The sequence below is a fragment of the Aedes aegypti genome, chromosome 2 (assembly GCF_002204515.2).
Source record: "Aedes aegypti strain LVP_AGWG chromosome 2, AaegL5.0 Primary Assembly, whole genome shotgun sequence".
NCBI lineage: Eukaryota > Metazoa > Arthropoda > Insecta > Diptera > Culicidae > Aedes > Aedes aegypti.
In genome coordinates this window covers 300,176,958-300,201,465 of record NC_035108.1, presented here as the reverse complement: position 1 = coordinate 300,201,465, position 24,508 = coordinate 300,176,958, and the positions used below count along the sequence as shown (strand labels likewise).

General features: G+C 42.8%; 1 protein-coding gene across 8 annotated transcripts in view; it reads left to right on the top strand.

Annotated features, from left to right (window-relative positions):
* LOC5571651 (kinesin-like protein KIF21B) overlaps positions 1-24,508 on the top strand; it is a 148,537-nt gene that overhangs the window by 109,757 nt on the left and 14,272 nt on the right. For 5 of the 8 annotated variants that reach the window (XM_021845514.1, XM_021845511.1, XM_021845512.1 and 2 more), the window contains 5 exons: positions 2,377-4,304; positions 4,827-5,216; positions 16,406-16,552; positions 17,396-17,543; positions 17,609-17,714. In XM_021845514.1, coding sequence (XP_021701206.1) covers positions 2,377-4,304; positions 4,827-5,216; positions 16,406-16,552; positions 17,396-17,543; positions 17,609-17,714 — 2,719 coding nt within the window. The remainder of the gene's footprint in view (positions 1-2,376; positions 4,305-4,826; positions 5,217-16,405; positions 16,553-17,395; positions 17,544-17,608; positions 17,715-24,508) is intronic. The other 3 variants (XM_021845516.1, XM_021845515.1, XM_021845513.1) reach the window with 3 other exon arrangements.

Sequence of the window (24,508 nt, the reverse complement as noted above, 5' to 3'; positions counted from 1 at the left end):
AAATGCGTCCTTGTCATCATCAGTGCTTCCGGAGTGTGGGCTATGCACGTTAATTATGCTGAAGTTAAAGAATCGGCCTTTGATTCTTAACTTGCACATTCGTTCATTGATCGGCCACCACCCGATCACGCGCCTTTGCATATCACCCATCACTATGAAAGCTGTTCCCAGCTCGCGTGTGTTGCCGCAGCTCTGGTAGATGGTATGATTACCTCTAAACGTTCGCACCAATGCTCCTGTCCAGCACACCTCCTGCAGCGCTACGATGTCGAAACCGCGGGTCTTCAGTACATCGGAGAGTATGCGAGTACTTCCAATGAAGTTGAGAGATTTGCAGTTCCACGTACCGAGTTTCCAATCGCTAGTCCATTTTCGTCGCTGTGGTCTTTGCCGATTGTTCCGGTCCGTATTCTCTCGTTGACGTTCCTGTGCTGATGTGTTTTTACGGTTGGCTTGCAGGGCCTGACACCAACCCCCTAGATTTCCGGAGGACCATTCCCCCTAAATGTTCGGAGGGCCATAGTGCGCAGTTTAGCTTAGAGTCCTTCTCTGGCACTCGGACGATGATCAGCCGCCCCTGACATGAGGAACAGACGCTGTTGTGAGCCGCTCCTAACGTGGAGTACAGACGCTCAAGGTTTGCAGAAGCAAAAGCAAACCCCCCCTTCCCTGTCAGCATACGACCAAAGTTCCCACCGGGGGTTGGTTACCCGATCTTCCCCAAGGTTACTCGTACCCCGGCCAGTACCACGAGGAGGTAGGGATAGGAGTTGCTGGGCAAGAGGCTAAGGACCGCACAAAGGGGTCTATTTTATTCCTGCAGGTACGCGAGGTACCAATGGTACGCCATGCCCAGCCATTTACCGCGCCAATAACTACTATCGTACGTACTATAACTCATATTTTACATAATGAATATTGAAGGACACATACATTAACCTCTGTTCGTAATAACAAAAAAGAACTTTGAATGGTTCGACACACGAAGTGTCGACGTTTATTTTTCCATAGACTCATAAAAGATTATTTCGGTTCATGTTCCATATATCGAATCAATTACAAAACGCAACAAACTGTTTGAATGGTTCGTCACTGAAGGTGTCGACAAATGTTTGTGCAGAAGAGTAAAATATAAGAAGACTGTGTAAATGGATAACTTTTTAAATTGAGGTTACACGTATCGCATCATTAACCGAGGTGAATCCAGATTGTGTAGCTTCAGAATCCTTCCCACTATCAAAAACTCCTTCCCGTGACAACCATGAAGATGCAGAGGTATACTGGGTCTTTAGTAACAATCGATGTCACACTAGCATTCCTTCCCTTCCCCGATGACCGTAAGGACATGGCCGGTGCCGGTATTGATTTTATAATATTTAGAATTCTCGAAATTTTACATTGAAGATGGTAAGCTACTCCCAAGCTCCATCTGTTGATTCCTTGTGCAATTTCGATTATTCTGGTCAATCACGGAGTAGTAACTACGAATTGTACGCTCACCAATGCTCATGCTCATGCTCATGATTCTTCAAAAAGATCATAAACTGCTACAGCATGTATTCCAGTAGTTCTTCCGAATATTCGAATGTAAATTCCTTCAAGGATTGAAACAAAATTTTTCACACGATTTTCGTTCGGTTCTTTTTCATCAAATTATCTAGAGGATTTTTTAAGACATCCTTCAAAAGCTCCGTCAGAAATTATTCCAGGAATTCTCTCTTGCACAAGTACATCAGTTACTCCTCGGAAAGTTCGATCAGAGCTTACTTTAGAAATACCTCTCTGCTTTTTTCGGGAATTTGTCCAATATTTTTCAAAAATTCCCTGGATGAATCCATGTTGGAATGCTTGGAAGAATTCTAGGATGAATTACTGGATGAACATCTTTGGGAAGTCCTAGAATAATTTTCGAATCAACTCATGAAGAAAGCCATAAATGAAGTCCTGGAGAAACAATTTTATCAAGAAATTTTTGGGATAACATTTTAAGGAATTCCAAAAGAAATCATTGGAACAATCTGTTTTTATCTGAAAAAAAAAAACGTTCAGAAAAAATATTGTTTGGATGTTTGAAATCCTGAACAAAAATCATAGAGGAAATCTTATGGAAGGATCACTAGACGAACTCCTGAAGACTTTATTGGAATTTTTCTCTTGGAGAATCTCTGGACGTATTCTTTGAAGAGTCTTGGAAGTAAAACTTTAAGGAATTTTTAAAGTTATTTCTGGAGGCATCCATAGTAAAATATCTGGAACGGAAAATCTAGAGACTCCCGCGAATGAACCAATAATTGAACTTCTGACTAAATCTGCAGTAGTGCCTTACCCTAATTGTGAGTAGTTTCTAATTTAGGTATATTTTTTTCCTTTCCTCAGGGCAAACGCAGCGTCGACGCCGAAGGCAATGCTGCCATTTCAGACACCTTTCTGGAAAACGCAATGCTCATGCAAGACAACAAGCGTTTGCAGCAGCGCTTGAAAGCCATGCAGGAAACTATCAACACCCTGACGGAGAAAAATGCCACCCTGCAGGCACAGCAAGCGCTTTTCGGGTGGTCTTCGGGCAGTACCGGTGGAGGAAGTGTCGAACAGGGTGAGGATGGAGTGGGCGGTGAAAGCGCTATGCAGCAGTTAGTTGCCGGCTACATCAGCGAGATTGAGAAACTCAAAGCAAAGCTGATCGAATCCGAACAGATGTTCCAACAGTTGAAGAAAGCGCAAATCAGTTCGTCCAAACTGGGGCTGAAGAGTACCTACTCGTTCATCGAAGACTCGACGGAAACGGTTATCAATATGGCGAAACGAGAGCTCGAGAAAGAACGGGAACTGCTGATGTCCCGGTCGCTCCCCGGATTAGAAAACGACAGCAGCAATCAAAGCCTGGAGGATGGATCGGAAAGTGATTCGGATACGGAATCCGACGATAAAACTGGAGAGTTGCAAGCGGAGATTAATGATATTAGTTCAGATATTGAAATCAAATCCAAACTGATTGAACAGTTGGAACTGTCACAGCAGCGTATGCAGGTCATGCGACAGCAATATGAAGACAAGCTGAATGTGTTAAATGCTAAGATTGTCAATACGCAGAAAGAGCGTGATCAGGTGCTAGCCAATATGAGTGGATCAGGAATCGTGGTAGGAAGTGCACAAACTGACCGTATCAGGAAGGTAAAGGAAGAGTATGAGCGAAAGTTATCGGATATGCAGAAGGAACTGAAAAAGTTGCAAATGGCACAAAGAGAGCACATGAGACAGCAACGGGAACTGCAAGCACAAGATGCGCAGTTGAAAACGCTGCGTGGGGAACTGAGCGAGCTGAAGCAAATCAAGATTCGATTGATGAAGAAGATACACGAAGAGAACAATCGGCACAAAGAGTTAGAGAGTAGGAAGACCCGCGAAATTGCACAACTCAGAAAGGAGAGCAGAAAGCAAGTGAACATGATTAAATCACTTCAAGCTCAGGGAGCGGCGAAGGATCAAGTTTTGAAGAGAAAAACGGAAGAAGTTTCCAATTTGAGGAAGACACAGCGTGGAATGATGAGCATGAAAGCGGCTGGGCGATTCCCAGTGAAGAAGTCAGTTGCCGCTCAGAATACAAAGAATCTCAAGGCTAAATGGGACTCTCTACAAAGAACTATAACTCGAGCAGCAAGAAGTAGGCAGGCAGTGCTGGAGTTGGAACGAGAACTGGAACGGTTATTACTGGAACGGGACGGTTTGAGTCGAGATTTGGCGAATATTCGGACCAGACAGCGACATGCAGACACAGCAGAACTTATTTCCGAGGAGGACACCATAATGGCGAACATGAATTATATTCAGGAGAACATCACTCAGATCCAGCATTCCATAATGGAACTGGAAGAGGGCAAAGAATCTGCTGCCGAACAGCTACAGTTGCAGAATATTCTGGAGAACATCCGTTCGGTGGAAGAGGCTAAGTTTATTCTGGAGAAGTTGTGCGGGACATCTGTTGCACAAGTGTGCGAGGCTGCTCTAACGCAAACTCGGTTGAAGGAAAGGGAAGCTTTGCTAAATGAAGTTCAACAGGACAGCAGTATTCAACAGCAACTGTTGCAGCATATTCTTGCAAGGACACCTGCAGCAACACTGTCCGACACTAGCTTCAGTTCGGGCCAGTCGCATCATTCGAACATGGTGAACACAATGCTGCAAGCAGCTGCGTTATCCAACGGAATCTCATCTGTCTATGATGATCGAGCGGAAACCACAGAAAATCAACCCTACGTAATCAATTCCATTACCAGGAGTCCATCGCCTAGTAGCAGTGCGGAATTGTGAGTATCTTCGATCACCTTGCCCATATCTCATGTTTTCAGGTAACAACTCAAAAATGGGAAAAAGTAGCACATCTGTCCGGTACATCTGATTCGTCCAAGTAAATGACATTCTCATTTGTACCTTATGTAACGAATAACCATCCCTGTCTTACTAATCAGTTGCGTTTTCTGTCCCATAGCCAAAGAAATATGCAAGTCAGTAAGAGAATTCGCAAAAAGAACTACCTCTATGAAGCCATCGTTTCTAATGACTCCTAACCTGGTGATGAATTCCTGAACCCAACTTTATGTTAACCAAAATCATTTACATGTTACCGAAAATGTGTTAATCAAAATTTTGTACAACAATCATTTTGGCGTTTTATTGCTTTGTTAAGTTTTAATTTTCTTTTCTTTCCTCCGACCACCCGCAAACCTTTCCCTCCTATTTCCTGTTTCCTACATCCCAAACCAATTTCTGTCTCTCTGGCGACAATTTTGGGTTTCTACTGCTGTCCCTCTTTTTATTTCGAAAAACAGCGATAACGATAACATTGTCACCTACAGAAACTCCTCCAAGCTAAGACGAAGGCCCACTGTTACTGCTGGTCAGGATTCGCTGTCGTACGGTGGCGGACCGGATCTGTCCGGTTCTCCTACTGCCACCGGCAGCAAGCTTGAGAAAGTGGGTATTTGTATTTATCTTGAGGATTCGGCAGATGACGATGACACGATGAAACATTCTCCGCAGGATGAGAATGGCGGATACGTTGGTGGGATGTCGGGTGGAATGACCCGATCCTACACCGCAGCCTCGTCCAGTGATGCCCCATCGCATCTTCCGGTGGTGCAGAGCAATAGCACCGCTGCAGCTCCAGTTCGTACCTTTGTACCGCTATCACGGGTACCCAGTGCACCCGGATCGTTAAAGTAAGTATAAGCTTTATTTCTTCGAGTGCTTACAATGCCGCCTTTTGAAGTGTTGAAAGTGTGTTCATGAGTAATTGATTTCCTTTTATCTTCTCTCTCTTCTACACAATCTGTAAAACTGCTCTTCGATACCAGGGATGTCGATCCGCATAACACTGCATGGAACGCTTTCAGCGAATCACTTGGTTGCTCGCAAAAATACGTTCTCGGAAGTGGAACGTTCCTGCAAATCCCCTAGATCAAAAGTCCCTAAAATGCCTTACTCCGTGTGTCTTCTAGAAAAATGTTGCTTCGCTTGCTGGATACCGTCGACCTCATTTGCCAGCTCCTGCCGGTTCGGCCTTTCTTCGAGTTCAAACGCATGGTGGAGCACAGTTTGGCCACCATTGGTGAACAGTTGCTACCGTTCGTTGGCGGTCGAGGACAAACGTTACTGAGTAAATTTCATTTTTTATACCTTTTGGTTTGAGATCTACAGCGTTTGGTTTGAGATCGAGCTGCCAATAATCCCTAGCTATAGGCCGCTATATTGTGTGAGACAACTGTTTTAACCCTAGAAAAATGCTGCAATTAGAATAGAATTCTACGAATCATAGACTAAAAAGCATCAGTATCGTGAGGTATTTAACACCAATTACACAATTTGACCGTGACCGCAGAATGCATTTCATATAAGAGTTGTAGTTCACTGGGTCAGATATTTGACTGTCATTGGAATGAAAGTAGAAGAATGCTAGTAGCTAGAAGTTAGTAGCTGCCAGTAGAAGAATTTAATCAAGACCTCCAAAATTCTATGTAGAAACAACTACCTACCTTTAACTTGTACATTGGCTACAGCGTAGCCATACGCTATTGCTGAACGTATTATAGAGTTCCATCTTTGTTTCCAAAGTTTAGGGTCGCCAGGTCCTCTTCCACTGCGCACAGTCAGCGTATTCGTGGTCTTCCACGCACCTCCACGTCTTCTTCGCACCGTACCGTATTTTAATTCGCATCTTTATAGACTTGATATAGCTCGTGATTCATGCGTCTGCGCCACACACCATTTTCTAATTTCCCACCGAGTTTCGCAGCACTTAACGCTCGAAAACAACGAAGGCTTTCCGGTCTGCCTCTTTCAACGTCCATGCTTAGTGCCCATAGAGAGCCATCGGAAAAATCAATGTTTTATAGGTACAGGGAGAATTTTGTTTCCGTTTTCAAGTTGCGAGACCTAAGCTGGCTACGTAGTCCGTAAAGGCCCTGTTCGCAGCCGCAACAGATCTTTTCACTTCGCGGGGAACGTCGTTGTCACATGTCACAAGTGTTTCAAGGTAAACAGATTCTTCAGCAACATCAAACAGATCCCCATCAAACATTATCTCATCACTTATACCACCAAGTCCTCTATCTCGACCTGCAACCGTGTACTTCGTTTTGGTACACTGAGCCAACTTTGCTGTTCGTTAGCATATGAAAGACATATAATTTCGCACTATTTGATTATCCAATAAGATTTACTATAGGCTAAAATGGACTGCGATGAGTTATATGCAAAACATATATCTTGTCCTTGTGGACAGGCATGACATTGTTATTTGCAATGCATGTTATGTTTACAAGTGAGTTGTGCATGTCGTCTTTATATGCGTGTAAAATGAATAACAATGGACGAAAATAAGTTGTTTCATGTGTAATCTATATACTTTTCATTATGTTTTCTTGTGTTCATTATTGTTTTTGCACTCATAACAGCCGAAATGATTCCTTCAATATGACACGTATGCATATAAAATATATAGTCAAGCCGGTTGGTGAAATGTTTATGCGGAGCTAGTAACGCTCATGTTATGAGCATATCATTTCAGCGTGACCTAACGTCTTATATTTTTATTTGAAAGCTGTTGATTTTGAACAAGAATATGAATAACAAGTATTGGTATGCACATAAGTTGTAAGTGCCAAACGAGGAGTTCGACTTATATGTAATTTCTGATAAAATATCCTCCTAGATTTATTTCAGTGTAGAAGAATAGTCACTCCTATCCTCATTGTCTCCCTCTTTAGAGGCTTGAAGGCTTCCTCCACTGACCTGCGATCGATTCCAAACAGGTAGCCAAGTAGTCTCTTGAATCTGTGCTCACCAGTCGTTTTCTATAGCTAAGCTGCATGTCTGGGCAAAATTAAAAAAAAAACGTAGGGCCCATTTTGAAGTTACGCCCTTTTGATTCCATAGGAAATCTGGGATATTTAAACGGATTTTTATTCGCCATGATTATCAGAAGATATATACGAGCAAAGTTTAGTGTTCTTAGTTATTTGTAACTTCTAGGTTGTGTTTTGAATGGTAAAAATGGCAATAGTCACTATAATTTGATATAATTAATTAGGCATTAAAATACCGTTAAGCATGTTCAAATGTTTTCAATCACACATTGCTTTTACATGCCGTCAAAAATCCATCACTGATTTTTCGTAGGCTTAAATGGTATGAGGCATTACGGAGCCAAATTAATTTTTAAGCAACAATATTCTGCATAGTTTAGGGAAGCAATGAACTCACGAATCAGATTATTCAACATGCAATTCATGTTGTATATCGAATATTGCAAAGTATAGAACATCCTTTATTATTTTCTTAAAATTGGTGAGAGCAGCGGGTGGGTCTCAACGAATCTATGACAAAAGGTCGAAAGACAAAAGGTCGAAAGGACAAAAGGTCGAAAGACAAAAGGTCGAAAGGACAAAAGGTCGAAGAACAAAAAAGAATGGACAAAAGGTCGAAAATCTTTTTTTAAAGAAGGAAAAATTTCCCACCAGGTCTTTCGACCTTTTGTCCTTTCGACCTTTTGTCTTTCGACCTTTTGTCCATAAACCGGTCTCAACTTCACAGACACAGTTCGCGATCGAAAAAAAAATGAAAGTTTACAGATAAATAATCAATTTGTGTAGGATTGAAACCTGTTGTGGTAGATAGAAAGGCAGGCCACAGAATTTAAGATTTTCCAGTAACAAAAACTGGAAGTTAAGTCTTTTTTTTTAAATTTACCCTTAACTTTGAGTTCCATTGCCCCGAATGCCATGAATTTGGAGACCATAACCTCGTGTTCCAGTTCCTGTAATGGCGTTACTTCAAATTCCATTATCACGGGCAGTGTCATTCAATGTTGTCATAAATTCAGGACCATAGCATTCAGCATAATGATGCGTTCAGGGTGATGACTCTCGGGTTAATGACATTCGGGGAAATGGATTTCGGGGTTATCAGGTAGAATCATTTCAAGAAAGGTTTGATTTGAGTATTCATTTGTTTTTAGAAAGACGTGTAAAATTAAGCTCTGCAAGTCATATTGATTTTAAAATCAGTGAATCCAAACAATACTAAATATTTCTTACTTTTCTTTAATGTATTGCAAGTATTGAGGCTTACTCTTCACGAGTTAGCTTGAGAATGGGTTTGATTGATTTATACAATTCTTTTACTATTGTATTTATCAAGGACTCTTACGTGTTTGTGAGGTCGAGAAGACAGGGAAAACCACAGGTAATATTGAAGATTTGTGAAAAATTTAAATGTTGTAATGTTTGCTACAAATGATCACAAAAGTATTGATAGTGGTCTAGAGTACCTTAGTTTGGCCAATAGTGCAACTCAGGTTTAAGTTCTGGTGCAGTATAAAGTTAGCCATAACAGCCAGGGCAGCTAGTTTATGACTAATAATAACAATACAAAATTGGCTCCGTAATGCCTTATGCCACTTGAGCCTATGAAAATTCAGTCAATTTGACGGCATGTAAGTGTAATGTGTCATTGATAACATTTGAACATGCTTATAGGTATTAGAATGCCTGATTAATCTATTTAAAATTTGTGATTTTAATAATTACACTTCAAAAAGGGCGTAACTCAAACTTTCGACGATCTTCTCATTCAAAACTCCGCCCAAAGGTTACAAATAACTGAAAACACCTAATGTGAACTAAATTTTGTTGGTTTATTTCTTCTGATAATCATGGCGAATAAAAATCCGTTTAAATATCTCAGATTTCCTATGAAATTGTGGATTACAGTCGCCTCTCCACATCTCGATATCGAAGGGACCATCGAGATAGGGAGAGATCGAGACAAAGAACGAATTTTTGACGAATACTAGATTGAAAAACACTCCGTTGCCAAGAAAATAATACACAAACAGACGTAATTTTGCGCTCCTAATTTGTTTTAAATCCCAAAACTTTGGTATAGTAACCTTCGATATTGGTCATATCGACATACGGAGAGAAAATTGAGAACGAAAAAACAAAAGAAACACATCGAGATATGGAGATATCGAGATAAGGAGGATATCGAGATATGAAGAGTGAACATGTATGCAGACTGAAGGGACTTATGAAATCATCGACATAGGGAGAGATATCGAGATGTGGAGAGTCGACTGTATATAATCAAAAGGGCGTAACTTTAAAACGGGCCCTACGATTTTTTTGAAATTTTGCGTAGCTATAGAAAACGACTGGTGACCACAGATTTGATGGAGTTTTTTTCTGATAATAACGGTCAGGGGAGCACCATGGTGTGATGATGTGTGTTTATCTGCACGCCAGATCTTCTAATAGCTACGTACGCGCCAGTGGGATGGTTGTGTGCATATTAACACATTAATTAGACGCGATTTGTTTACTGTTCACGCATCTACGGATAGCAGTCTAGCTGCTACCAGTGAGCATAGCTGCGATAGTAGTGGTAGCGATCGGTTGATCGCTATGTTGGTCCAGTGGTTTCCAACATCTCCCCTCGTAACAAAGCTGGTACGGATGGAACCTTAACGGACCAGCTGTTCCGACTTCGTTGGCTGACATGAACTCTGCTGACATTGATGAAACAGAGCTTGTTGCTGAGGGCGATGGGAATCTGGTTCTTGACGCTGATACCGTAGAAGACGATGCAGGAGGTTACGTCGCTGTTGGAGACACCCAGACCAGGTTTGGTTTAGCTTGCAATGGTGTCGAATGTTCGGCTGGTGCTTCGAGCAGCGATGACGGCTGTGCCACCGGAACGGATGGTGCTGGTGTTGGTAGCGGAGAAGAGAGGCAACTGATGGTTGACCGCCTTGGACGAAGGCGTACCGGAAGTTTGCGTACCACATGCACCGGTTCGGTTACGCAACTGGTTGATGTGCGATCGTAGTCTTCTACTCACACGTTGTACATCACGTTTCCAATTTGCTTCAAAACTACTGCTGGTGTCCATCTCCAGGAATTGATCGAGTGCACCTTTCCTGAATGACCATGCACCTTGATGATCGCTCGACAGTTGAACAGTTGGACAGCGAAGCAGGTTCTAACTGGCCCTTATTCGGCGCCCTAACATTAACATGGACGGAGATTTTTTGTCTTCGAACGGATTTGGTGTCGAACGGTAAGTCATCATGTCAGGTGTCCAGTGCTTCTTGGATGGCTCCGTTCCCCTCTCGTATTTTCTTGATCGCTCGCTTGAATGTGCCCATGAAACGCTCTGCCTGACCGTTGGACTGTGGATGCTGAATTGCCCTGAAATCGAGAGGAAGTGCGGCTGATTAGATCTGATTAGATTAGAGATCTTACATCATTCTCGGTGATGATGCTGGCTACGAAGAAATCTTCTTCCGGCCTGACGTGCTGATTGATTATCCGGGACAGAATGTCGGCGTTCTCGAACTTTTCGGTATTCACGTAGACGATGTCTAAGTCGTGAGTAGCAGTTGAAGAGCCCAACGCTGTAGCCGATTCGCCATGTAGACTTCGGCTTTGATGTTTAATCCGAATCCCTGGATCGAAAAACGAAAAACGGATTCGAGATTGCGCTGATGATCTTCTTCGTCTATGCCACCGACTAGAACATCATCGAGATACCCCGACGTACATTGAAGCCCAGCGAGCATCGTGTCTACGAGCTGCTGAAATGCTCCAGGTGACGTCTTTATTCCGGGTGGTGGGAGCCGATTGTACCGATAGAGACCTTCGTGCGTGTTGATGGTGAGCATCTCCCGGCAGCTTTCGTCTACCTCCACCTGCAAGAACGAATCTGACAGGTCGATCTGGCTAAACACCTTGCAGTTCGCTAGCTTAGGGAAAATGTCCTCCGTCTGCGGCAGCCGGTACTGATGTGGTTAAAGAGCGTCATTGAGGCCGGTGGATTAGTCTCCACGGATGCGAACTGCGCCGCTTGTGAACGAGGACAATATGGGAGCTGCCCATTCTGAGAAGTCGACTGGAGTGATGATGTTTGCCTTCTCAAGCCGATCCAATTCGGCTTCGACCGTACTGCACAATGTACATGGCATAAGCTACCGGTAGCTTTGGCCGGAAAACTGGTGTTTTCCTTCCTTCAGCGTGAACTTCACTTTCGTCTTCGTACACAGTCCCGGAGCGTCGTTGAAAACCTCAGGAAAAGCTGCTTTAAGGGAGCTGATGGGCGTGGGAGAACTGCGGACTGGTCCATTGGCACCGACCCGAGATTGCACGAGTCGATGAGGTCTACGCTTCTTCCCCTTGATGCTTACTTTGCTGCTACACTGAAATTTCAGCTTCAGCGGTTTGCCAGACGCTGTTGCAGCTTGCACTGTTGCAGGACTTGATGCCCGATTTTCCTCCATGTCTGCTCGGAAATGATACTGATATCCGACGCAGAATCGAGCTGTAGACTGATTTGTCTGCCGTTGATATCCGCTTTGACGAATCTCCGTCGCTTCCGGATGTTCTTCACCTGCACGCTTCTCGTCGTTACTTACTTCGCTGTGTACCGCTTGCTTGAAGATTTTATCTTCCTCGCACTGGAGCAATACCCGTACTTGTGAGCCGTTTGACCACAGTTCCTGCACCGATTCTTCTGGAATGGGCAATCCTTTGAACAGTTCATGGCACCGCTGTTCCATCACGGAGTTGCTGGACCGGCAACCTCTTTCGGAACGGAAACTCTTCTTGCTGTGCTGCTTCTTCACTGCTTGCACTACTGCCGACGTAGACGCTGTCTCTATCATCGTCGTGTCGTGCTTGATGTTGAGAAACCGTTGACATTCGTCCGAAATTTGCTCCAGGGTGACGTCGTTCCGCTCTTCAATGCGACTGAGCAACCTCGTTCTGATCTCCGCATCGCTCTCCGCCTTCAGCCCGCAGACGAACATGAGGCACTTGAACTGGTCCTCCGACAGTTTCCCTAGCTCGAACTCAACACACAATTTGTTCACCCGACAGGCGAACATCTTGTAGTCCTCGGTGGCCTGCTTTTTGACTTGCAAGCTCCGATAGCGGCTGCTGATCACAGACTCTGGCATGCCGAACAAGCTTTTGAGCTTACTCACCGTGTCGTCGAGCTTGATCTCGTTGGGACTCTTCGGAAGGATGTAACTGGTGTACCTCTCGTGCTCCGACGGGCCTAACTTCCGTAGCAGCAGTCTCACCTTGGCTTCATCGTCGAGTCGAACGGCTGTACCATCCAACAAAGGTAACGTTTTGGTCCGGTTCGTACCGGAATTCTAGGATGTTACTCGCAAGTGAATCGAGAATTTGCTCCGGATTTGTCAGAACGTTGATATTGATCGCCGACAATGCCGGCCGGAACATGTCCACCTGCTGGTTAAGGCGCGCTTGATACTGCTGAATTTGCAGATTTATTTGCCGGTGCATCTGCTGGAAGAAGTGCAGCACCATCGACCGACGAATAAATTTGATGCGGCTGCTGTTGCTGTCCCTGTGGTACGTGGGAGGCAGCTTGTGCATCACTGGTCCGTAGAAGTGGAGGATTTATGTTTGGGATCGACGGCGGCTGTTAAACAGGATGCGCAACAGTATTTTGTACGCCGAATTCAACAAGGTAATTCCTCTGTAATCGGCACACTCCAGTCTGTGTCCTTTTTTTATAGATTGGGCGTATGAGGCCATCCTACCAACCAGTAGACATTTTTTCGTCCTCCCATACCTTCAGAAGCACTCGGTGAATCGACTGGTAAAGCTGCTTGAAAAGCTCCACCGGGATCTCATCCTTCCTATCAGCTTTACAGTTCTTAAGCTCCCTGATAGCCCTGATTAGCCTCTCATATGGTCGGTGGATCCCCACAGCTTGATCGCCATCATCAATGGTCATTCTGTTTCTCGCTACATTTTCATTTTTACCGTTCAACAACTCCTGATAGCCACCGCCGTTCTATTGGTAATCAAATTCCGCAGATTAGCAAACCTCCGTATATCGTTCCGGTTCATGCTATCTTGAGCTTCAGTTACCACACTCTCGCTGCCCTGTACCGCTCTCTGATCTGTCGGGCACCGGCCACAAGCGTATGGCTTCTGGCGACATTCTTCATGTCTGTCACTCTCTTTATCGAACCAGTCGTTTCGTCTTCGTCGTTGACCAGTGCCAATCACTTCCCGCGCCATTATGGTCGCAGCTTCTTGAAAGGGTCCCAGAGTTTGTTGACATCTCCAGAAACGTTGATTCTTCCCAACTGCTTATGTAGCTGCTGGCGGTACTGTGTAGGTACCACATCAGTCGACAAGCTTTGGATATTGAAACATAGCGTTCTGTTAGTTCTAGAACCTGTGACGCTGGATAACCGCGTCGTTATTCCTGGCATCGAAAGTTCCTGACATCCATGACATCTGATAAATGTCGCCCATCAACCAGCACGTAATCTATTTAGAAGTATACATCACGACTCGGATGTCGCCAGATGTGTTTGCGGTTAATATTGCGTGCGATGTAGGTACTGTTGATTACCATACCTCTAGCAGCAGCGAAGGTTACAAGCCGTAGGGCATTATCATTGGTAGAATGGAGGCTTTCCGTTCCAATGCCGAATCGGTAGAAGTCTTCCTTTCCGATCTGCGCATTTGCGTCGCCGGGGATGATCAGGCTATAGTTGAAGAACTTTCCCCTCATTCTCAACCACAGATTCGTTCGCTTACCGGTTTCCACCGAATAACTTGCTCCATCTGCTTCCCAATCACGTTCGGAATTCACGTTCTAAGGTTTTGGGCCAGCGTATTTCCTGGATAGCTGCCACGTTCATGCCGATATTCCGCAGTTCACGTGCCAGGAGCCCAACACACGCCGATTCATTCAAAGTTCTCATGCTACAAGATCCGACTTGTCGTTGTCCTTTATTGCTCTACTCTTGCCTTTCTTGGTTGGCGAAGAGTCTTCGATAGGCCACCTAACCAGGATTGCGCTCCCTATATCGTGCAGCGTGCTAGAGGGGCTGTCTTCATGGTGCTGACACGATACAGCATTGTCCGTTTGTTCTTAACATGATAACCATGGGCATAGCCATCACAACCATCCACCTTTAGCAGAGTTCTGGACGTGTACCTCTGGTTCTCAATACTTTCAAGTTTCTTCGGACGTGCTACTATGGTGAGCCGTCATGCGCTAGCGGTCTTAGTCGTGAAATCATTCGCGTCAAATAAGGTGCCGGGACCTGAAGGTATCCCAAATGCTGCCTAAAAGCGGCAGTCTATGCGCGTCCGGACATATTCAGCACCGCAATGCAACGCTGCATAGATCAAGGATGTATGGAAGCGACAGAAGTTGGTGCTACTACCAAAGGCGGGGAAACCACCAGGTGACTCGTCGACGTATAGACCTATATGTCTGCTTGATACGATGGGCAAGTTATTGGAGAGGTTGATCCTCAACAGGCTAGTACCGTATACGGAAGGTGCGGACGGCCTGTCCAGCAACCAGTTTGGATCTAGGAAAGGTAAATCTACGCTATCCATTCGATCGTCCAGACAGTTGAGGTGGCAATCGAGCATAAAAGTAGCGGCATCCGTTACTGCGCGGTTGTCACTGCCTTCAACAGCGCAAGCTGAGAAGTGATAGCCCAGGCAATACTGTCCAAAATTTCATAAAAATCCTCCTCATTATTCAGTTAGAAACCCATCTAGAATTATTCGGCTCTATCCAAAATTTCGTGAGAGTTATGCCCTGATTGGGTGAAAATCTAGGCAAGGTTTTGATGTACGTTTAACTCAATACGCCAAAAAAGAGAAGGATGGTAGTTTTTACAGTGCCATAAACAATTTTGAAAATGAAGGGTATAAAAACGGTCGTTTTTGTGAGATTTATAATAGTAGTTTACGGAACAAGTTGCGGAATGATGATTTTTACAGCACGAGTCGTAAATTTATCCTACGAGGCTTGCCGAGTAGGATAATTACGACGAGTGCTGTAAAAATCGAGTTCTGCAACGAGTTACGTACAACATTTTTTGCAATTTCGTAGAAGACCACTTGAGAGTATCAAAAATAATATCGGAACGCATTCACCATCATTTCACAATTTCTGAAAAATTGTTGTGTAATGGTTCAACTCAAAACAGTTGCGTAATGAAAAAGCGTTGTGTAATGAATCATTACAGCACTGATTTCAGTTGCGTAATGACTATTCCCGCACTGCATACTTCAGTGCAGGAAAGTAGGCAGTTTCGTAACAGATTGGCGTGAAATCAGCCTATTACGATGAGAAATTGCAAAAAATAACTTTCATGGTCGTTAGATCAGTTAACTAACTGTTCTCAGTTAACTAACTGTTCCTATTGATTGATGTTCAAATAAATGTCATAGAATCGCCATTTTGCTCTAGAAAGAATTGATCTTTATGAGAAAGAAAGGGTTAACCCATTCAAGATGACTATATATATACTAACCACGCTGTCGTAGAACATGTTCAGCGAGGTGTAATTACCCAATTACACCGAAAGGGTCAACGCTTTTTTCAATTCTTAATTTTGTGTTGTCTATGTTAAAAGTTCCATGATTTGTTTGTTCCTAACATTGTTAACTTTATCTGTTATTTTTGCAGTTTGTTTTGTTTTTTCCGTGTTGCTCTGTTTTGTGCAAATAAGTTATTCTAAGTCTACATCTTTTATCTTTTTCGCCGTTTTTCTTCCATGTTTTACAGAAAACTTTCCGTGCGATTAGGTTCAACTGCATTTCTTTAGTTAAGTTTTATCGTAATAATTCTGTTGCCACATCATTAGTTGTTATAGTGAAAATCGTTTCCTGTTGTCTAGAAAAACAAGTTACAATAAATTCAATAATGAACATACTTTCAACAACTTTTTAAGTCTTCGTCGATCAATTCCTTTGGTTCAATATTTTTGCATGCATTCCAATGCTAACTATTCCCACCTTCTTCCATTGCCGCAAACACAAACTTGAACACCAAACCTCAGAGGCCTTCAACCAGTGCCAAACATATCGCGCCAAAACAGCACCGCATCGCCGCTGTTGGCTCGTAAATCGTTCGAACCGAGTACCGTTGCGCCCCCTTCGCCCCGAATCTCCAGAAGACCGTTCCCCAGCAAGGCATCACCGGGAATGTAAGTATAGGACTTGTTCCTGCTGTTATTGATACAGCGATTTCAGTTATACAGTAAGGTATGTTAGGAAATATTGGTTTAACAATTCGAAAAATTCGTAGGTTTGATTAGACGTAGACAGTCAGGTTAGGATCAGTGGCATAATTTGTGTATCAATATTTCAGCGGAGTGATTAGCGAACATCAGTTTAAGAGTTCAGCAGTTTTTATTGGACGACGATATCCATAGGTCAAATAAAGGCACTACATTTCACTTTACAAACCATTGTTACTGATAAATTTATATGACAATAGTTTTAACAATAAGTGTATTCCGCGATTTGTATGCAATCAGAACGTACTTGTTAGGTTTTTTTGTAATCCTTATTAGCCTTAGGTTGAAATTGCTAATTATTTAATTTATTTTTTTCGGAATATAAAAACAGCAATAACTAAGATCTATTAATATACATAAACCTACGCAAAAGTTTGTGTTTTGTTTAGAAACTTTTGAATGTTTTGCTTATGGCACTAAAAACCGTATATTTTTCTATAAATACTTAGATTTATTCAAAATTAAACCATTCAACATAGCTGACCCATATTAATACAACTTTTAACTAATTTCAAACCCCTCGCCTTGATTTCATGTTTTTGTAAACGTGCGTTTGTGATTGTGTGTGTTCCGCAACTAACCCCACTGCCTTCATGACCAAACCACACACCATAAAACCAACGACGACCTGTGCACTTTGTCCTGCCACTGCAAATTTGCCGAATGTTCGCTGCCGCTTGACAAACCCGCTGCTAACAAACCTGCCCGACAAATCCCGTACCTCAACCGATCACCGATATTGCTGTCCAGTGAGGATGCTAACGATGTTCCCACCTCGCCACCGGTGTACCGGCGGGGAACTTCACGGGAAGACACCGGAGGAGATGTGTTTTCGCGACTTGGTGCAGGCACCCAGGATCCTTCGCCCGGGGGCAACATCAAGGAGTACATGGGAAAGGTGAGAAGCGTCAGCTAGAAATTTGTTGAATGGAATTCAAACCATAGATTAACTTTCTTTTGCAGTTGAAGGCTGGTTCTCCACTAATCTGTACTCACATTGTCGAAGGCCACAGCAATTCCGTTCTCTCCATCAAGGTGTCCAATCAGACACTCTTCACTGCGGCGGCTGGTAAGTTTAGAATGCGTAGTTCTTATGATGTTGGGTTTGTAAGACACAGTTGAAATCTACATACGAATCTAGGATTGAGATGGGTGAATCTGGCCATGAACAATTTTTTTTAGGTGCCACCCACAACTATTGTGTTCTAGGGGGAGGGGGGTAGTAGGGTCAAGCGTTACGACTCAATCTAAATTTTTAAAAAAATCATACAAAAATCATTACGGAGGGGGGGAAGGGGGTCGAACATTTTCAATTTTAGCGTTACGTAATAAATGGATGCTGCCTTATATGCCTTCATCGTTCTGGTTCTGGCATTAGGTACAAATTGAGACAGAGCTTGCTTCATAGCTTTGTGTTCAACATGCATTTCCACAATTATCAATTATGAGCCTTGTTTCAAAATTGACCATTTTTGCTGATACGTATCTGTAGTAGATATAGTAATTCGTTCGAGAAAACCCGAATTTTACCCCTCTTCTCAGCCAGCCACACTCTCTGCAGAGATAAGGCGCTTAATCGCACTTTCTTCCGTTTGCCGATTCTCTTTCGTATAGCAAATTATGCTTTCTGGTTTGATATAAGACACAGTATCGTGTGACTAACACGAAAATGCCGTTTGTATAGGGCTATTATCTCACAACACTGTTGAGTATGTAGGCTCTTATCTTGGATATCACACCAGAAATCAATCAGTGGTTTTTCAGGAATACTACAAAGAGCTTGCAAGGAGTCCGCCTACAAAACCAGTAATTATTTTTTAGGTTCCATATGACAAATGACTAATTACACAATAAATTCATTCAGGGATTCATCTAATACCACACTCAAATGTTTTGCCAGAGATAGGTAAATAAATTCCACCAGGCACCATACTACGAATTGCTCTAGAAGTTCTTCTAAGTATTACTGCTGAACTTCTTATTAGTAGCCATGTAAAATTGCTCCAGAGATTTTTCCGTGTTTGCAAGAATTCCTCCCAATTCAACTAACTTGGGCATAGAGTATCATCGTAAATTCCACACGATATACGAATGCGAAAATGGCAACTTTGGCATAGAAGGCTCTAAGTTAATAACTGTTGAAGTTATAAAATGAACATTAAGCTGAGAAACAGTCTCTGACCCAGTGGGGACGTAATGCCAAAAAGAAGAAGAAGAGAAAGAAGATCTTTAGCTTCCTAGATACATTTTTGTAGTAGTTATAAAAGGACTTATTGTTTTTTAGAGGAATTACAGAAGAAATCCATAGATTACATCCTGCAGAAAGTTCTATAAGAATCATAAGAGGAACCACTGTAAGAATCACTCGAAAAGTTTTTGCAAGGGACTGGTGGAATTTCAAAAAAATTCCTTGAAAACATCTCTGGGGGAAACTATGATTTTGAACAAAAAAAAATATTTCCCTAAAATATGTTTTTTCACAAAAACGTTTGTCTTGCTTATTTCCACATATTACAAATCCATTGCAGAGTAAATCAAAAGTTATTTTCTCACCACAGCAAGAAAAATTCCATGTCTATCGGAGCTCTCTAAACTGAGATCCAAGCCTCCAAACTATGGTATGAAAAACAACCGAAACTGGTATGGAAAACAACCAATGAGTACTTAATTCTGTCCAGTACTGTTTCTCATAGAATCCCTGCAGGAACTCCTAATGGAATCGCTGGACGAAAAAATGCGTTTTCCTGGAAGATTGGATCATAATCCTTGTATCTTTAATAAATCCCTTGATTAACCTTTACAGTACCGGGTTCCGACATCAAAGCTTCAAAATTCTGTATCTTCACCATCGTTTGATCGATTTTGATGAGATTTTCAGGGAAAATCGCAAATGAGATATATGTTTGATTCATGCATTGAACATTTTGAATTTGGTGATGATTCCGAATTTGAGTTAAAATTTGTTGGAGTACCTAGGGTACCTTCTTCTTCTTCTTGGCATTAACGTCCCCACTGGGACAGAGCCGGCTACTCTGCGTAGTGTTCTAAGAGCACTTCCACAATTATTAACTGAGAGCTTTCTTTGCCAAACTTGCAATTTTCGCATTCGTCTATCGTAAGGCAGGTACGATGATACTCTATGCCCAGGGAAGTCAAGCAAATTTCCATTACGCAAAAAAAAAAATCCGGACCGACCGAGAATCGAACCCAGAGACCTTCAGCATGGCTTTGCTTTATAGCCGCGGACTCTAATCACTCGGCTAAGGAAGGCCCTATTTGAAGTTTATATAGAAATTACTACGGAAAAAACAAACCTTTTGAATTCAGTCCTCTAATTACTGGTCATAATAATCTATGAAAAAGTGAACAAACTCATGTAAAATCTTTCCAGCTAGAATTTCGTCGAAGACCACATTTTGATGAGACGTAAGGATAATTTGTTATTATTGATAACAAAATCTAAATCACGCTAAAATGATCATTCAATTACTTTCAGAGCAACACTGCTTTTTTATGTGAAGCATAGAAGCCTCATTCCTTGCTGTGCGCTTGAACAAGCCAGTTCAGTTTTTGGCAGTCGGTAGTTTTTTGGTTTTTTCTTCCACCGCCCGTGTGGTTTTTACCAGTGCAGTATTGTACCGTAGTGCTTTAAACCGCGCATCGTGAAGGAAGCGAACCAGATTGGCAAGGGTCAACTGGTATCGTGCCACGAGAAGATATTGTCACCATCATCCCCCGGTGATTGGATCCCCCGTTTGCATCAGCAGCGAAAACGACGACACGTTTTTTCTGCCTACCTACGGTGTAGAAGACCAGCTGCGGTCATCGAACGGGAACGGATAAGTATCAATTGTATACCTACTCCACATCCTTTTGAATTGCTTTCGCATCTCCGAACAAACAAGGTTGAGTTCAAGGTTGTTTTTCGGTTCACTTCTGTCTCTCTCCCGGTGCCAGTTTTGCCCGAATAGGGGAGGCTTGTACAAAACAGCCCTAATCGGTTAAGTTTTTTTTTTCTCGATATTTTTTTTTTTTTTTTTTTTTTTTTTTGTTATTATTTTTTTTGCCCGTATAGGGGAGGTGCGTACAAAATAGTCCACTGATAAGTTATCTTTAAGCATTTTTTTTTTTTTTTTTTTTTTTTTTGTACTTTATTATTATTATAATTTTTTTTTTTACTTTTTTGTTTTTTTTTTATAATTATTTGGTTGCGGTTGATTCTTATCCCGCATGGACGAATCGGATGGAGGCGATACGCCTCCTAAAGATCTCGTTGCTCGAACGCGGTTTTATCAACCGTCTTCGGCTGGGCCTTGGGTTGTCTATTTCCGGCGCAAAAATAAGATTTTGAATGTGCTCTCGATCTCTAGAGAGCTGACGCGTAAATATCCTGGGACCGTTATTCACCAAGTGAAGCAATCCAAGCTGCGTGTAACTGCACCTAGTTACAAAGCAGCGAATGAGATTGCTCAGCATGAGGCTTTTACTGTGGAGTATTTTATCTACATACCTGCCAGAGAGGTCGAGGTGGAAGGGAAAATTATCGACGCGAGTCTGACATGCGAAGACATTAAGACTGGCAAAGGTGTTTTTGAGAACCGGTCCATTCCTGATGTGGCTATACTGGATTGTAAACAATTACAATCAGTTTCCATGGAAGGAAATAAAAAAGTGTTTTCGCCGTCAGCCTCGTTTCGTGTAACTTTTCCTGGTTCCGTCCTCCCGAAATTTGTTTGCATTGATAGTGTTTTTTACCCAGTGCGCCTTTACGTGCCGAAGGTATTCAATTGTACCAACTGCAAACAGCTTGGTCATAGTGCTAGCTTTTGCGACAACAAGCCCCGTTGTGGCAAATGCAACCAAGCTCACTTGGAAGATGATTGCACACAGGAAGCTGAAAAATGCAGCTACTGTCGTGAGGATCTTCATGATTTGCAGAAGTGCCCGGCATACAAAAGGCGCATTCGAAATGAGAGTCGCTCCATTGTGAAGCGCTCCAAGAAGACGTATGCGGAAATGGTGAAAGCTTTAAATCCGCCTGCAAAAGAGTCTTCATCAGCCATCCCAGTTGGTAACTCTTTTCAAGAGTTGTCTTCCGACGAAGCGAACGACGACGAAACCGATGGGGGAGATTCTTCGGAGGTACACGCACCCGGAAAACGAAAGTCTCCATCTTCTCCGGGACTGCGCCGTAAGGTAATGAAATCTTCCCTCAAAAGTTTGCCGAATTCTAAAGGAGGTGGGGCAAATTTGAAATTGCCGAAGAAACAGGTCTTTGCTGCTTCCGTTCCGTGTTGCAGCAAAGATCTGCCGCCCCCGCCTCCGCCGATTAAATATACTTCGAAAAGAAGCTCTAGACAAGATAGCAAGAAAAAAGCTACTGAAGTTCCTCGCTCTTCCTCGAAAACCCCCCGGGCCAAGCGAGGACTGATAACTTTTACGGCCCTTGTGGATCGCATATGTGATGCCCTCGGAGTTTCAGACTCATTCAGAGGCATACTCGACCTTTTTCTCCCCGCAATAGAAGAGTATCTCAGGGAATTGACTATCTCGTGGCCCCTCCTTGCTTCGATCATATCTTTCGATGGATAATTCATCGAGTGAGGTACAAGATATGATCACTGTGTTACAGTGGAACTGTCATAGTCTAAAACCTAAATTAGATACATTTAAGTTTTTGCTTCACAATTCAGATTGTGATATATTTGCACTTTGTGAAACATGGCTTTCTTCTGAAGATGATCTTAACTTCTACGATTTTAACATTATACGCCAGGATCGAGATGATAATTACGGGGGTGTGCTTTTAGGGATCAAAAAGTGCCATTCATTCTACAGAATCCCCATCCCGACTCATCCAGGCATAGAAATCGTTGCTTGCCAAATAAGCGTAAAGGGTAAAGACCTTTGCGTAGCTTCTGTTTATATTCCTCCAAGAGTTTCAATAAACCGCCGTCATCTCTGGAATGCAGTCTCCATGCTCTCATCTCCAGTTTTAATACTGGGTGATATGAACTCACATGGTACTGGATGGGGCGAATCTTATGACGATTATAGAGCGGCTATTTTCTATGACTTATGCGACGATTTCAACTTGAACATTTTGAACACAGGTGAACCGACACGTATTTCATCCGACGGCAAAGGAAGCCGTCTTGACCTGTCTTTAGGATCAAGCTCACTATCATTCGATTGCATGTGGAAGGTTATCGATGATCCCCATGGTAGTGATCACTTGCCCATAATAACCTCTATCAGAACTAATTGTGAAAGGTCAGAACAGTCAATTCAGGTTCCTTTTGACCTCACTAGGAATATCGATTGGCAAAAATTTGCATCAGCGGTAACTTTTGGTATCGAATCATTCAACACTCTCCCACCGTTGGATGAGTATCGATTCCTAACAGAATTGATTTATAAAAGTGCATTAGAATCCCAAAAGCAACGAGTTCCAAGTGCATCCTTCAAAAGACGACCAGCCACACCTGGTTGGGATGATGAATGCACTCAGTTGTATCGAGAAAAATCTAATGCCTTTAAAGCTTTTCGTAGATATGGTACCTCAGAACTTTATTTAGAGTACTCGAAGCTCGAAAAAAGACTGAAGAATCTTATTAAAGCGAAGAAGCGTAGCTATTGGCGACGTTTCATCGATGGCCTCTCACGAGAAACTTCAATGACGACGCTTTGGAGAGTGGCTCGCAACATGCGAAACCGCTCATCCTCAAATGAGAGTGACGAATACTCCAATCGTTGGATATTCAACTTCGCAAAAAAGGTCTGTCCAGACTCAGTTCCAGCTCATCCGCCTTTTTGGGAAACTCCAAGAGACGATGCTTTGGATAGACCATTCACTATGCTGGAATTTTCTATGGCTCTTCTTTCATCAAACAACTCCTCTCCGGGAAGCGATATGATTAAGTTCAATCTTCTTAAAAATCTCCCTGATATCGCTAAAAGACGGTTGCTTGACCTGTTCAACTCATTCATGGAACACAACATTGTTCCACCTGAATGGAGACAGGTCAAAGTAATAGCTATTCAAAAGCCTGGGAAACCAGCGTCTGATCATAATTCGTACCGCCCGATCGCTATGTTATCATGTTTAAGGAAATTGTTAGAAAAAATGATCCTATCCCGACTCGATCATTGGGTCGAATCAAACAACATGCTTTCCAGTACACAATTTGGCTTTCGCAAGGGCAAAGGAACAAACGATTGTCTAGCGTTGCTTTCATCAGATATTCAACTAGCCTTTGCGGACAAGGAGCAATTGGCTTCGGTTTTCTTGGACATTAAGGGCGCTTTTGATTCAGTTTCCATAGAAATATTGTCAGGAAGCCTGCACAATAGTGGACTACCTGGAATGTTGAATAATTTCTTGTACAATTTGTTGTCAGAAAAACACATGAGCTTCACTCTCGGTCAACTGACAACTTCCAGAATTAGCTATATGGGTCTTCCCCAAGGCTCATGTCTAAGTCCCTTGCTTTATAATTTTTATGTTAAAGATATTGACAACTGTTTGGAAGAACCATGCACGCTTAGACAACTTGCAGATGATGCTGTGGTCTCTATGAAGGGTCCACGAGCGGAAATCCTGCAAAGACCATTGCAAAATTCCCTTGATAATCTATCCACTTGGGCTAGAAACTTAGGGATCGAGTTTGCTCCGCAAAAAACTCAACTGGTTGTATTTTCTAGGAAGCGGAATCCTGCCCAACTGAAGCTTAAGCTTTTGGGAACAGACATCGACCAGTCTTTGACTTCAAAATACCTTGGGGTCTGGTTTGATTCAAAAGGCACTTGGCGAACCCATATTAGGTATTTAACGGAAAAATGCCAACAAAGGATCAATTTTCT